We start from the raw sequence: 14,520 nt of genomic DNA on the forward strand, positions 1-14,520 counted from the left end.
GAGCTGCTTGCTTCCCTAAGGAATGATAATATGATGTTGAAGTTATGCTTACAGTGTTCTTTCAGAGTTGTTTCTGAAATATTTTTTCCTGTTAATGCTTTGTTTGGAATTCTGTGTCTAGTAGCGTTTCAAGTTGGAAGCAACTCCCTTTAGTTTCCTTTGCTGGGTGGCTCAGTGGTGGGAAGGCAGGAGAGGTTTGATTGTAGAGATCTGGTGCTGAGTTGTTTCTTTGTTTTCATTCTGTAGGGTTCATTGGTTACTTGTGAATTTTTGCTGCAGAATGGGGCCAACGTGAACATCCGAGACATGAAGGGAAGGGGGCCCCTGCACCATGCCACAGTTCTAGGACACACTGGGTAACTCACTGCCCCACAATTTGTACATGGCCATCCTGTACTCTAGTTATTCATGGGAAGCTTCTTCATTGCCCCAGATATTCTGATATTTTAGTACTGTTTCAGATGATAAGAGTTTTTCTTAAGCTCTGGTTGTGAGAGAGGAAATAGTATTTTGATTTAGAAGTCTCATCCACTAGCAAAACAAACGTGTTTTCTAATGTGGATTAAATAAATGGTTTGCTTACTAGTCTGTTAACATGTTCTAGATGAACTGCACTATTTTGATATATATGAGACTTTTGATGATTTAAGCTAAATCCATTGTATCTAGCCTCACTTTATTAGCTTTTTTCCAATATTGTCAAAAGTATTCTTCAATGTTTTTTTTTTCTAACCAGACAAGTGTGTTTATTCCTAAAACGAGGAGCAAACCAGCATGCCACTGATGAAGATGGGAAAGATCCATTGAGTATAGCAGTGGAAGCTGCAAATGCAGATATTGTAACGCTGTAAGTTGTACATTCTGTTTTCTGACTAGATAACTTAAATTTTGCTATTCTGTTTCAAGTTAAAAATAAAATAAATGTCAAAATTCCTGTACATAAAAACGGGGGGGAACAAAAGAAAAATCAAAATACTCTATCTATAGATGACCTCTTTGATGTGAGATTCAGGAGAGGTCTTGCATTATAGTTTTTTGTGCTTTAAAGATGACATTTTTCCTTTTGTTTTCTGCATGGCAGGTTGCGTTTAGCAAGGATGAATGAAGAAATGCGTGAATCAGAAGGACTCTATGGGCAGCCAGGTCAATACTCCTCTAATAACCACACTGAAATGCAGTATAAGAAGTGTATACAGGAATTTATCAGTTTACAATTAGATTCTTAGTGTCTGAGGGAAATTTAAGATTGCTTCATACAATAGTGTTTTTTATAAACGAACACATTGTAAAGCTTCATTGAAATTCAGTGGTGTGACTTTGTCAGAGTGCTTAGGGAACCTAAAAGGAGACTGTTTAAAGAGCATCATTATAGCAGTGTATATACTACAGCCATGACCACCCTATTTTGCTGGTAGTTGTCCACAGTTTTCTCCTATTGCTGTTCCATTGACATTTGTGTCATGTTAGGATTTACCTGACATTATTTAGTAGCAGCTTTCTGACTCAGCTTGCTTAGAGACTGTTGAAGAGTTCATCTTATTCCAGGACACCATTCTCCTTCCTGTGGAATGGTCCACTTTTTCTTTTTTTAAGAAAAAAACGAAAACCCTTGCACACCAATGTAAAAAATGTACATCAAATATTTCAAACTGCCTCCAGACAAAAATAGGAAAATATTATTTCCTTAAATTTTATTTTTAAATATTTTTATTTGTTAAGATACTAAAAAGAAACAAAGCAGTCATTCTTAAGTATGTATTTTTGTATGCAGAGTTTCTTTCTGTTTGGTTAAAAAACAAATAGAAGCTGGCAGATACTTGAGCCAACTCCAGCAGGAAAGTAACAAATTATATTTAATGCATATGTACAACTTTATTCTCAGGCACTCAGACCTAATTTACAGCGTGTTCTGATGTGATATTTGCTTCCATAGGAAGGTAATTTAATATCATGCAAGTACCAATAATGAAGGCACACTTGATTATGAAGTTAGACAGCTAAAAACACCCTGCTGTTCCTGGCAGAAGTGAAAGGTGAACCTTATTTTCCAGGTTGAGTGCTGAGTACTCTCAGTTGACTCCTATAAAGCCCTTATGTGTTTTCCACTGAGGAATTGGGCAGGGGGGTGTTCCCAAATTGGAGCAGTAGAATCTAGAGACTGCAGCTGATGCAATCTGATCCAGACACTTCACAGCTGCTAAGGTGAGATTGACAGTGAAGAGTAGATTTGCCACAACAGGCAGAGCTTCCCCAAAATCAAGGGGAGGCTTTCATTAGAATAACTTCTGAAATTAATGCCACAAGCTGGAGCAGAGTCCCAGCCAGAGAACTTACTGTGTCTTTGGATAGCACAGCTCTGCCCCCTTCACTCTGGTATTTGGTGCAGTTTCTTTTAAAAGTTGGATTCAATATTTGAGTGTTTTGAATGTTGTTATCTGCTACAGAAGGGTTGTGTCCGTGTAAGCACAGAACCTGTCTGCTGTCATAAGGTGTCACAGCTTTCTGTAGGTTTAAGGGATGCAGGTCTTTTTCACTCCTTCTACATGTTCAATTATCTGCACTGCCCTTACTTTAGGACTACAGTGTTCCAAAATTATGATTCTAGAAGAAAATAGGGATTTTCAAGACAATTGTATATTTGCTGGTAGCTGTGTGAGGGTAAATATCATTGTATGAGTTTGCTGTCACCAGAGTGAAGCCAACTGCCTACTTCTCAGCTCTAGCAATGCAGTTGATAAACAATTGCTCATGTAGCTAATGGCATCAAAATTTATAATTTAAATGTATATGGCTGGTTTGAGCTAATGAGAGAATGAATATATTGCTTTGCAAGGTACAGTTGGTCTTCCAAAGCATTCCTGGAATGGGAACTAGCTGCAACCAGCTTTAAGAAGTTATTTCTGGTGGTAGAAGCCATATGCACAGTAGTGCTGTTTCTGTATAATACTTGAGTGCTCATCTCCTGGTGCTACAGTACGTCTTGCTAACTCTTTGATATTAGCATTGCTACTCTTTCTTCCTACCTTTTCTTGAATGTATGATGTGTGCCTTTTGAGTTACTCTGGTGTGAAATGGTAAAGCAGTGTTACAGTATTTTTGTACATATAATCTGCACTTTAGGGAAAACATTGCTTGGAAAGGGAACTTCCAGAATTCAATTTTAAAGTAGAATTTTAAAATAATGATAAAGTTTACAGTATTAAGCATATTAATGCAACATACAACTAAAGGGGCACTTTATTTTAGTCTATTTTTGTATCTAATATTTTTGTTATGTAATAGAGACAAAGCCAGAGCCACAATGTATCTTTCAAAAACAGCTTTTTCTTCTTTCAAGTTAATCTGAAAGAACCAAGTGTGGCAACTTGAACTGCAGTTCTCCTTCACCAGTGGAACCCACTTCTGTATTAAAAGCATAATTGCTTTTATCACAGAAGCCTAATTCTGCTTTTGCCCTTCATAGCTATTCTTTTGGTGAATGTTACAACTCCATTCTGTGCTGGTCTCCCAGAGCAAGAAGTTCTCACAAGCTGTTACAATAAAACTTGTCCTGTGCCTGCTTCATCTCTAGAACACAGAATCACTGAATGGTTTGGGTTGGAAGGGACCTTAAAGATCATCTAGTTCCAGCCCCCCTGCCATGGGCAGGGACACCATACTTGAAATTAAATCTGAAAACCAAAAGGGAATTTCTCTAGAACTGATTTTTTCTAGTAGAGCAGTATTGAATGTATTCATCTTTTAAAGTCTGGGAAAAATTGTGTTACTGGCCTGTTAAATATTTCTGGAAGGTCAGTTATTATTTGTGAAAGTGTTTTTAAAAGAATGGAGTCTCATCTCCAAAAGAATGATAGCTTTAACATTGCAAATGTGCATTAAAAAATTGGAAAAAAAAAAAAACAATGTAACTTTTCCCAGTAGTGCAAACTTTTAAGCACAAAAACATTCTTTTCTTCCACAATCATGTTAAGAAAAAAAATATGTTCATATTTGACGTACACGATGAGAGAGATTTTGGGTTGATTTCTTTGTCATGCTATTAATCAAGCTGTCAGCAAGAAACAGTAGTGCTGGGATCTGGTGTCCTGTGTTGGGAAGACTCTAAAATTTGGATGGCTACATAGCTCCTGACCCAACCCAATGTTTGATGTATTAAATTCCTTTTGAAGATGAAGGGGTATGGTTAGTGTTTTAAACCAGAACTTGAGCTCAAGGCCCAAAATGCTCCAATAGATGAAAGAATGTGAAAATGAATGAAAATTGTCCATTTTAAAAAGGCCAAAGAATGACTTGGCAATGACTCAAGAAGTAATCACTCCTGAATGTGTTTTCCTGTGTAGACAGGGAGGGGGAGGAACACATTTTGGAATATATTGTAGTAGGAGGCTGGCGTTTAAGCACAAAGGGTGAAGATTTAAAAAAAAAAAAGAATTTTAGGGGAAGTGTCAATTGTTCTTATAGATCAAACTGAAAAATATAATGAAAGATGTAGATTAACTGAATGTAGAAATTTTATTTTTGCTGAAGTAATAGACAAAAGTAATTTATGAACAATAATTTATCTACTTAAGATTGCTTTTTTTAATATATATATATTATTGTTTGCTGATTGTTTCTTTCATGGAGAATTCTGTTTGGCTGTAAGAATTCTGATCTCTGTTCCAAGTAAATCTTTATTTATGCCATAATTCTTTTTTTCTGTAAAGAATCTTGGTTAGCAGTTCCTTGCAAAAACAAGGATTTTATTCTTTAACAGCTAATAAATATTTTTTCTTTTTAAGTTGCTTTAAAGTGCTTTAACTTTTCCTTTCTAACTCTGAACTTTCCTCTGTGTGGCTGCCTATGAGGTACTATTTCAGGTATAGTTTGGCTTTGTTTAATTTGCTTCTACAGAACATGCATGCAAGTTTTCAGTCCCCCAGAGTTCACATCAGCATCACTCCATCTAGAAGCAGTATTCATACATTAATTGTTACACAGTAATTGATAGCACAGTAGGGCATTTGTGCAATGGTGGTGATGTTGACTATTACAAATGTTTAAAACTGTTTCTCTTTTCTTTTCCACCTAGGAGATGAAATTTATCAGGACATTTTTCGTGACTTTTCTCAAATGGCATCAAATAATCCAGAGAAGTTAAACCGCTTCCAGCAGTCAGATTCCCAGAAGTCTTAAGTGTCAAGAAGGAAAAGAACCTGAAGCTTATAGTGCAAGTCTTTTTTTACTTTAACAGAATGAATTGTATGCATTTTGTTAGATAGTTTGGATAAAATGACCACTCCAATGTAGCTTTAGATTGTGGTAGCTGGGGAAGTGTATGAGTTGGTTTATGTTCTCCAGTACATATACCTCAGCAGCTGAAGATGTTCCAAGCCCCTGAGTCCCTGCTGGCTGAGTGTAAAGCAGCCCCTGTTCATGGCCAGCGTTGGCAGCTCGGGGGTGACAGAGCTGCAGGGTGCTCACAGCAGCTCTGCTGCCCAGGGCCATCACTGGCATCTGTCCCCCTGTCGCCATAAACAATGTGCCTCTGACAGAAGGTCTGGGTTGCATTTTCTGGGACTGTTTGGAAGGGAATTTGGGCAATGATTTACTGAGTTGTCCTTCCATTTGTGGGACTGCAGCTCAACAGATTCTCTTGTTCCTGCGGTGACTCTGGTTAGAGGTAGGCTGTTCTTCACAGATGTGACAGCTCCTGCTCTTCTGCAAGCTCTTTCCCAGTGGAAGCTCTAGCACCAGGCTGGCCTTTATGCTGGTGACTGCAGGTCAGTCACAAAGGGATATATCCTGGGGACCAAATTCCTAAGAGCAGTCCATTTTCCTTTGTTTTCTTTTCCTCCTAAATTAAACTTTCAGTGCAGCAAGTATCCTTCTAAATGAGCATGTGGAACCTTTCATGAAAAATAAACTTAATCCTTTTGGACATGATGTGGGGTTTGTTTGTAGTATTTTGACATGAAAACTTGAAATTTGAGACATGAACGTCAATATTGAGCCAACAAAGTTTGTGTAGAATAGTTGTACAAAGGCTGTTTCTCCTTTTTGCTGTTCTCACTACAAGCCCTAAGCTCAGTATAAAAGTCTCATGTCTTGCAGCCGCTCGAAGTTTAGGACAATCAATCCCTTCTATCAGGAAGCAGTAGCCCTTGTATGATTTGCAATGATGTGTATGTTTATGTGTTGTCTCAACTAAGATGAGCACAGGAAAAACTAGAATTTCAGTGGATATTTCTGTCAAGTAATGAATGAGCACAGTCTGCAACTGGGTTGTGAGGGCAGCAAGACCATTTGCTTAATGCAGTAGTGAGCCCCACTCTGCCCTTGTGCATATACAAATGCTGTCTCAAGATATATGCTTATATATCAGGATATTTATACCTAGATAATAATCCTCCTAAACCTCAAACCAGCAGATGCAATTCTTTATCCTCTATTTGTCTACCCTATGGAGAGAGCTTAAACAGAGTTTTTAGGTGACATAGTATCAATGTGAGTTTTCAGTAATCCTAATAACTGTGGCATTGTTAACCTGCTGTTTAAGTGTATTTAGGAAATGAATTGGCTTTTCTCCATGGAAAGATAAGCAAAACTGGGATAAAACAAATTGAAATCTGTAAACTATGGTAAAGTTAAACTTTCTGGCATGTAAGAAAGTATTTCAAACATATATAATTCTGCATCCAATGTGTAATAATCTGCATATTATTATTGCTACAAAATTAGTAGTGTTGTAGAATTGTCCAGTGGAATTTATTTCTAGGCAGAATAATCTTACAAGACAGTTCTTGCTTTGTATGTGGTCCAGTTATGGTAGGAAAAGCAGATTTTGCCCATTTAAACTGCACATTTAGTCTGAATAATAAGAAACTTAAGGATATCACCTGTAAGCAGTAATTTTTAGTAAGTTGGTTTTTAAATAGCTGACTATGAAATGATAATATACTTCCTAATCAACAGTATTTACCAGCAAATGGGTGTTTTAGTAGATCTTAGAGAAAGTAAGATTCCTGGCGTACAGATGGGACAATGTAAGATATGACTGCATAATATACACCTTAGACATAGGTTTTTCTAGATGTTTGTCTTTCCCAGCCTGGCGGGCAGGCAGTGTGTAGTGGGATTGGCTGGAATGTAAAGCTGCCTAAAGCTTAGTGGCATAATTGCTGTCTCAGTCCAGGCTGCTGGAGAACAGGTCTGAGAGATTTATTTCAAATCTACACTGGTGATTTCCTCCCTGGCCACAAGATCTCTGTGACAAATTCTGCAGGATGATTTCTCTTGACTTAGAAGTTGTTTCCTGTAGCTCTACACATCCATGTGTTGTGTTCCTGACTCTCATCTGTCTGGGAAGCAGTGTCAGTCTGTCTGTGCTAAAGGATGAACCCCACCTGACTGACAGGTGGTGTGACTTGTCAGGAGCTCTGGAGTTTCAATGGATTAGGGAGTAGGTGTGTCACCTGTGATCCCCAGCCTTGTTCCCCTGTCCTTTTGGTATGATAGGATGTCCATTATGAACTGCACTCAGTTAAAGCCTTTTTCAGGTGCATATAAACTTAAATTTCTGAATGATCATATTGAATTATGCCACTACCTGTGTTAGACAGTTGGAATTTGTTCACAGGCTTTGGGTGAAGGTGAATTTGGATTGCAGAGGTATTTCTTTGCTTTCACAAACAGCCCACATTGCAATCGGATGGATGCGTGTTCCAGGTGCTCATTAGTACATTGTGGACTTCAGCCTCTCTGCCCATTAGGACCTGATCCACGAAATCACTGGTATCAGTGGCAGTCTTTCCACTGATTTTGGAGATTTTGGATTGTACCATTTGTGGCTTCTAATGTTACAGTGCTAAAGGATCCTGTATTAATAATTCATTTTTCACTCTGTGGGGTTTTATATTTTACCTATTTGTATACTGAGCTAAAATAGTTTTAGAAAATGCAACCAGACCTTCCAACTGCTGTCAGCAAATCCCTGTACAAGAGGAAGTTTCTCCTGTTTTGCATTATGACATTAGTACACATATGTTGTCCAAATTACTAGGTCTCCTGGATAGAGCATAAACTTTGTAGCACTAAACTAAAAAGGTGAGAACTAGAACAAGCAGAGGGTTGATGTCATGTTTCCAGGACTTTGGTGCTTCTCTGCAGCCATCTATTTTAAATTGTGGATGTTACCTCTGCTGCTTCATCTTGAGAATCTCAAATAACACAGTGACTTGAAACAACCCTTTGATGAAACTGCAAATAATAATATGTAAGTACAAAGGACGTGATATTTTTACAGTGTCAAAAGGACTTAGCTGATCATTCTGATTCTTCAATACATAAAGTATTTTGAGAATCAATTTTTCAGGCTACAATCTCTGCCCCATTCATTATGGACACTTTTTCCCAAGTTGGAGTTTATGGCTTTTGCATTCTGACAGCCAACACGCCTTGCTCCTGTGCTTACACAAAGGCACAGTTTTAAAACAGGGACAACTCTGGAGAGGCACCACTGGGGAAAAGGATGAGTGTACCACTTTGGTATATACCCTTTCATATGCTTGCTTTATCTTTCTGCATACGGTATTTTCTTGTTTCTCTTCCCATGGAAGGAGATGACAGAGGAGGAAAAATTCCACTCGCTTTTCTGTTAGGAGCCTAAGTTTTCCATGTTTTGACAGAAATCGCCATGAAATCCTCGTTTCCTCAAGCAGAGACGTTACTTTCTCCGAAGTAATGAACTTTTTTTTTCCCCTCTGCGCGTTCCTCTGTACTCGGTGTTTTTTAAGCATTCCAGCAGTAAAATGTAAAAAACCCCTTTTCCCCCTTAAGCTGTAATTGTACAGACTGTATACTCCGCCCTTCTTTCGCGTTATGTACGGCCGTAGAGTTTGTATCTAAAACTTGACTGTAGCGTGTGTGTTGTGTCATTGTCCGCGCCCGGCGCGCTGTCCCCGCCCTGCTGCCGGGGCGGGCCGGGGGCGGTGCCGCCCCGCCATGGCGGCGCTGCGGGGCTCGGCGCGCCGGGGCTGCCTGCGCTGCCCGCAGCCCGCGGCCCTGGCGGCGGCCGCGGCCGTGGCCGTCTGCGCCTTCTACTACCTGGGCGGCGGCGGCGAGACCTTCTCCAGCGCCACCCGCCGCCTGCGCGCCACGCCGCCCGCCCCGGCCGGCCCGGGGCCCCGCGGGCTGCACCTCCTGTTCATGTTCACCAAGGCGGAGCGCAACCCCGCGCTCCGCGACAAGGCGCAGGCGGCGCTGCGCTCGCTGCTGAGGCACGGCCGCCTGGGCGCCGCCGAGGTGCTGCACCTCCACCTCGTCACCGAGGGCGCCAGCCGCGACATCGGCCTCGGGCTGCTGCGGGACCTGCTGCGCGGCGCCGCCTTCCGCCACCAGGTGCGCGGGGGCCGAGGGGCGGGCCGGGCCCGGGGAGCGAGCGGGGGCTGCCGGGGGTCCTGCGGGGCCTTCCCGCGGCGCTCTGGGAACAGCGGGAAGGAGCTCCCTCAGACAGCGGCCCATGTGCGGCTCCCAGCAGAGCGGTTCGCTCCCACTCTGCTGGAGGAGCTCCCACTGCTCCCCGGTCTCGGAAGTCGTGAGGGGCTTGTTCTGAGTCCCCACCGCTGCTGCCTGCGGGGATGTGTCCCGGTAGAGCCCGGTGATTCTCAGCTCGTGGCCTGGGAGCACCTCCGGCACGCCACCTCTGCTGGAGAGGAGCAGTTGCTCTAAGCAGTGCTGCTCTCCTGCAGGCCCTGTTGGTCCTGCTTTTCAGCATCTCGGCACAAGGACCACGTGTGCTTGCATCTCGATGGGTTCCCGATCAGGAGAGAAGGTTGGCCTGCTCCTAGTGGCTCTTGAGAGCAGGAATGGAGAGCTTGCAGGGGCTGGAGTGCATCCACGTGCAATGTTCCTTCTTCCGGGGAAATGGTTCTGCCTCCCGAATCCACAGCCAGTGTAGTTTATGCAAGGTCAGGCTTTCCTTTGCATTAAATGGGTGTCTGAAAACTGGAGGGGTGTTAAGTTCAGAGATTCCAGGTAACCTGACTCTCCTGTCCTGAGGTGCTGCTGCAGAGCATTGCTTGGAAGTGTCCTCTAGTCCTGCTGTAACTTTTATTGCTCATAAGTCCTGTATTTCTTATTAGCTGGATTCTGCCAAGATGAAACTAGAAGTGCAACCTTAACATTTTTCATACAGACACTTCCCTGGTCAATAATTCTACCACTTGTTTTCTTTAAACAAGTCCTGTCCTAGTGCTGGCCTTCAGTCAGGTCGTGTACCCATGATAGGAGACCCACACTATGCAGCTGTCTGGAAGGCATGCACAGCTCCCTCAGGAGGATTCTTGCACTCCACAGCAGGATGGACTGACTGCCCCATGATGGTGCAGTGCTGATGTGGTGCCCAACCCACATTTGTGGTATTATGTCTCCTGGAGTGAGAGGACCCCTGGGACACTCTGGTGTGCACATCCCTTGCAGTCACCCCTTTGTGTGGGTGGCTGCCTTCCTGCCATCTGCCCCTCTGGGAAACAAACTTCTCAGCAGGCACTCTTGCCAGCCTCATTTCTCCAGAGCAACTGGAGTTAGAGTTGGAGGTGGGAAGTGATTTGTCTGTTGTGGGTTGGCCCCTGTCTGTAGGTGCCTGTGGAGTCACAGTGAAACCTGGATCATGGCTTGGTATGTCTGGCACCAGAACTGCTCTCCTGGCTGTAGGCAGGCAGCATGATCTGGAGGCCTCAGGTGAGGTCTCACTGAGATCTCAGTGGCACAGCTGCTTCTCTCTTTCCTGGCAGAGCCTGATGTACCCCGGTTTCACTGGCTAGCCTATGGTTGCCAGTGTGTTTTGGACCAGTCCATTTCTCTGCTTTTAGGTACAGAGTAGAGGCTGTTCTGCTTCACAAGCATGCAGCCTTGTCCTAATCCTGTGCCAGTTTCTGGAACGCCAGCAGGTGACAGCACCTCTTTATTCTTGTTGTAGCCTATCCCATTCCTCTTCTTTACCAGTTGGAAACATGCCTATCTTGGACTTCTGGTGCTCCTGCTAAAATGTTGAAGATGATTGATCCTGATGCTCAGCTGGCTCCAGCAGTAACCCATCTCTGTCCTTGGACCTCTTGTTTCCTGTTCCTCCTGGTGTATGCAGAACACTCTCCTGGTTCTTATGCTCCTTTCCTAGCACAGGCCCAAATATAAGGCTTGATAAAGTGCTCAGGGGGCAGCTGGAGCCACTAAGGCCAGACTGATAAAACACCCTGAACTTTTACCTTTTCTTCATGAGGAAGTGATTCAGGCCCAGCTTTTGGAGCTGTCCTTGCCCTCCCATCCTAGCAAAGCTGGGATCAGTTGGTTTCTCTGTTAGCGTGAATCCCAGAGTCAGACATGGATCGTAACCTTTGGGGGAGGCTGAATCTCTCTCCCTAGGCAGATTCAGCACTTTCAAAGTCTCCTGGAGATGGAAGCAGCTGGCAGGAGCTCGGGGTCAGTGTGCAGAGAGAGAGCAGAGGGGCTGTGGGGTGCAGGCAGTGGGTGTGTGGGAACAGCTTAGGCGCTGGACCCTCCCGGCAGAGCAGGGCAGGGCTGTCCGGGCGGGGGCAGTCGCTGCGTGGCGTCACCGCTCCCGTGGCCGTGCAGATGTGGCCCAGATGTGGCCCAGATGTGCAGCGGGAGCGCAGCCGGGCGGCGGCGGCAGAGGGAGCTCGTGCTCCGCGTGTGCGGCCGGGAGGCGGCGGGCGGAGCCGGCCCGCGGCCGTGCTGCCGAGCGGGGCTCGGTGGGCTCTTAGCGGGGCCTGGTGACAGCAGGGGCAGGCAGCGAGTCCCGCACACGGCTGGCAGGGGGATCTTTGTGGCCTCTCTCGACCCCCGGCCCGCGGGAGGTGCCGGCAGCGAGCCTGGGCCAGCCTCGGCCCGCACCGTGCTTACACAGAGCAGCAGCTCGCCCCGTTTCCTGCCACTCCAGGCTGTGTGCTGCGACTCCTTGTGCGATTCCTGTCTCTTACTGATTCCACTTCCCTGCCATAACCACACGAACTGCGTGTTCGGCTCTCTGCTCATCCCGGTTTCCTGTTCAGATGAGCCCCATGAAGGACGCTGCTGGGGTGGATGTAACTGGGCTGCCTTCACACCATGCTTACAGGGACCTGTGAGGATGATCAACGTGGGAAGGAGGGAAAGTTAAAGGAAAAAGAAATGCAGTTGTTTTTTCTTAGTGAATCACTAGAAAGGATCTCTCATCAGCATGACCTGTGTTTATAAAACTGTGCTTGCACAGGAAACCCCTAGAACTTTTCTTAATGTCCTCAGCAAACGTGGTTGGATTTAGCTACAGGGATTTACTAAGACCTGTTACACAAATAAATAACGAAGTACAAAATTAGCAGCAGATTAACAAGCTGTGCTAAAATCAGCAATGAGGAGGGAAGAAGCCTTCACAGTCCCAGAGAGACTGCCTGGCCTGTGGCTGCATGAGCAAAATTCAGCTGCTCAGGAGTTTGCTTTGCAGAAGTACAAAAGATTGGGCAAAAGACATGTTTTTCCTGTTTTCTTTGGCAGGAGTGGAAAGGCAGATGATGCTGTGTCTCGAGTTTCAGGAGTATTTCTCCTATAAATTTTGTCCACTGGTGCTTGGCAGTGTGCTCACTTCAGAGGTGACTGGAAGTGGTTTGGCATTTTCCCCCCTTTTTTATGTGCTGTACACACCTCAGGCTGCCTTTTCTGGATGCAGAAGGGTGGTGTATTTGTCTTCCATGCTTCTCCAGCCCAGCCAGACCCCAAAGCTGCCCCTGCCAAGCTGGGCTGGGAGCAGAGCATCACACATCCCCATGCTGGCGGTGCTCAGTTTCATGAAGAGGCTGGCAGTGCCTTTGCACCTGGAGAGTAGTGGTGGTTTGCTTGTTTGGTCACCTTTGGCTGCTGTCCTGCTTGGCGTGGCCGCTGTCACTGCGATGGCACAACCGTGCAGGGCCGGGGTGAGGTGTTGCCGAATGGTAACAGAGTTTCCTCCCCTGCAGTGTCTTGGGGACTATGCTGTGCTACCCAAAGCCAGGTGTGGCTGCTGATGAGCTCTCCCAATGCACTTTCCTGGAACGTGTTGTTCTGTGTTTTTCCTGCTGTTCTCTGCAGGCCCTGGCTCCCAGCCCAGCAGCCGGGACAGCAGCACAGGGCCGCCCCGCCGAGGGACTTGCTGGCCACGGAGCCTGCGCGGGGGCTCCTGCACACAGGGCCAGGGTGTGTAGGGTGCCCTCCCCAGCACAGGGCCTCAGCTGTGCCTGTCCTCCAGCACTGCCCTCCCTTGGCTCAGCCATCCTGGCCAGTGCCAGCACAGCCCCATCACCTCAGTGTGTTCAGTACCGTGGGTGCCACAAGCACAGCCCTGTATCCAGCAAGCTCCCCTCTGCCGTGAGAGTGCATTGGTCTGAGCAATGTGTTCTGCAAAAAGCTGTGGAAGGAGAAGCTCCAGACTGCTCACTGCCTCAGTCTCTGCACCAGCTGAGCATCAGTGCAGACCCTTGTGCACCCCATGGAGAGGATGGTCATTGCACCAGCACAGGCTCCAGAGCCACCTCCTCTGAAGCATTTGGCTTGGTTTAGGTTTTCTTTTAATTTAAAAAAAAAAAATTTGAAGCAAGTGCTTTATCTTGCATGTTTTAAGTATATAGTGCAGGGGCCCTTGTTTTTAAGCACATGAAGTTTTAGTAGGGAAAATAAGTGAAACTGTAGACCCGTTGAAATAGTTTAGTTTGAAAGCAAGCCACAAAGATTGTGGTTTGTGTTCCCTGCTGAAGGTGGGGCCAGCTTATGGAAGTGTCTTGGTATCCCTCAAACAAGGGTGATAGGTTCCCCTGCACAAAATTCAAGTACTGCTGCAATGTCATGTCCTTGCTGGACTTTAGTTTCATCAGGGCTTTTCGTGCTTTCCCTGACCTGAAGAAAGCAGCACGACCCCAGGTCTCCACACTCAAGTTCCTGCACTCCCCTTTATCTGCACCAGGGTCATGTCCCTCATCTCTCTTAATTATCCTGAAAATCCCTCTCATTATCTTGTGTGATTCAGTGGCCTGTATCCTTCTGTGGGTATAATGAGCTGCATGAAAGCTTCTGTCCATTGGACTTTGACCAAAATAAATTATAAGCTTGTAAAATGTCAGTAGCTGGCAAGGTGCATTTGGGGTTGCTCCTGTTTCTGGGACACAGCCACGGCTGGCGCAGGCGTGCCAGGCCCCGTGCTGGTGCATGGGCTCCCGCAGGGCTGAGGGATGCAGAGCAGGGCTGGCTGAGCACCAGCAAAACTCCAGCACAGACAGACTGAGATCCATCTACAGAAGTTGCTCTGCTGTGCTGGTGCTCCTGATGTTTGGATTTTCGTCAGCGTGCTGCGGCCTGTCCTCCCTTTCCCCCTGCAGCCCCGCCGGGACGTGCTGCAGAGCTTGCCTCCATGCCGGGCTGAGGAGCAGCAAATCTGGGCTGTGTCCCTGGCCCTGTCACAGCCTGCTTCTGTAGGAGGGAGCAAGCCTTGGTCCTCAGGGTAAGTGATGTGCTCTGGCT

At 45.5% G+C, this 14,520-nt stretch overlaps 2 protein-coding genes across 12 annotated transcripts in view; both read left to right on the top strand.

Moving 5' to 3' along the window:
- Positions 1–8,898, top strand: part of ACAP2 (ArfGAP with coiled-coil, ankyrin repeat and PH domains 2) — a 63,190-nt gene extending 54,292 nt beyond the window's left edge. For all 10 annotated transcript variants that reach the window (XM_077183983.1, XM_077183987.1, XM_077183989.1 and 7 more), the window contains 4 exons: positions 247–356; positions 737–847; positions 1,082–1,143; positions 5,072–8,898. In XM_077183983.1, coding sequence (XP_077040098.1) covers positions 247–356; positions 737–847; positions 1,082–1,143; positions 5,072–5,175 — 387 coding nt within the window. In that variant the 3' untranslated portion in view covers positions 5,176–8,898. The remainder of the gene's footprint in view (positions 1–246; positions 357–736; positions 848–1,081; positions 1,144–5,071) is intronic.
- A 44-nt stretch (positions 8,899–8,942) lies between these two features.
- The window catches only part of XXYLT1 (xyloside xylosyltransferase 1), a 32,774-nt gene continuing 27,196 nt past the window's right edge, over positions 8,943–14,520 (top strand). The window contains exon 1 of one of the 2 annotated variants that reach the window (XM_054638899.2): positions 8,943–9,378. In XM_054638899.2, coding sequence (XP_054494874.2) covers positions 8,983–9,378 — 396 coding nt within the window. In that variant the 5' untranslated portion in view covers positions 8,943–8,982. Of the gene's footprint in view, positions 9,379–12,959; positions 14,501–14,520 lie in introns of those variants that run through there. The other variant, XM_054638901.2, reaches the window with a different exon arrangement.

This window comes from Agelaius phoeniceus, chromosome 10 (genome assembly GCF_051311805.1).
Source record: "Agelaius phoeniceus isolate bAgePho1 chromosome 10, bAgePho1.hap1, whole genome shotgun sequence".
NCBI lineage: Eukaryota > Metazoa > Chordata > Aves > Passeriformes > Icteridae > Agelaius > Agelaius phoeniceus.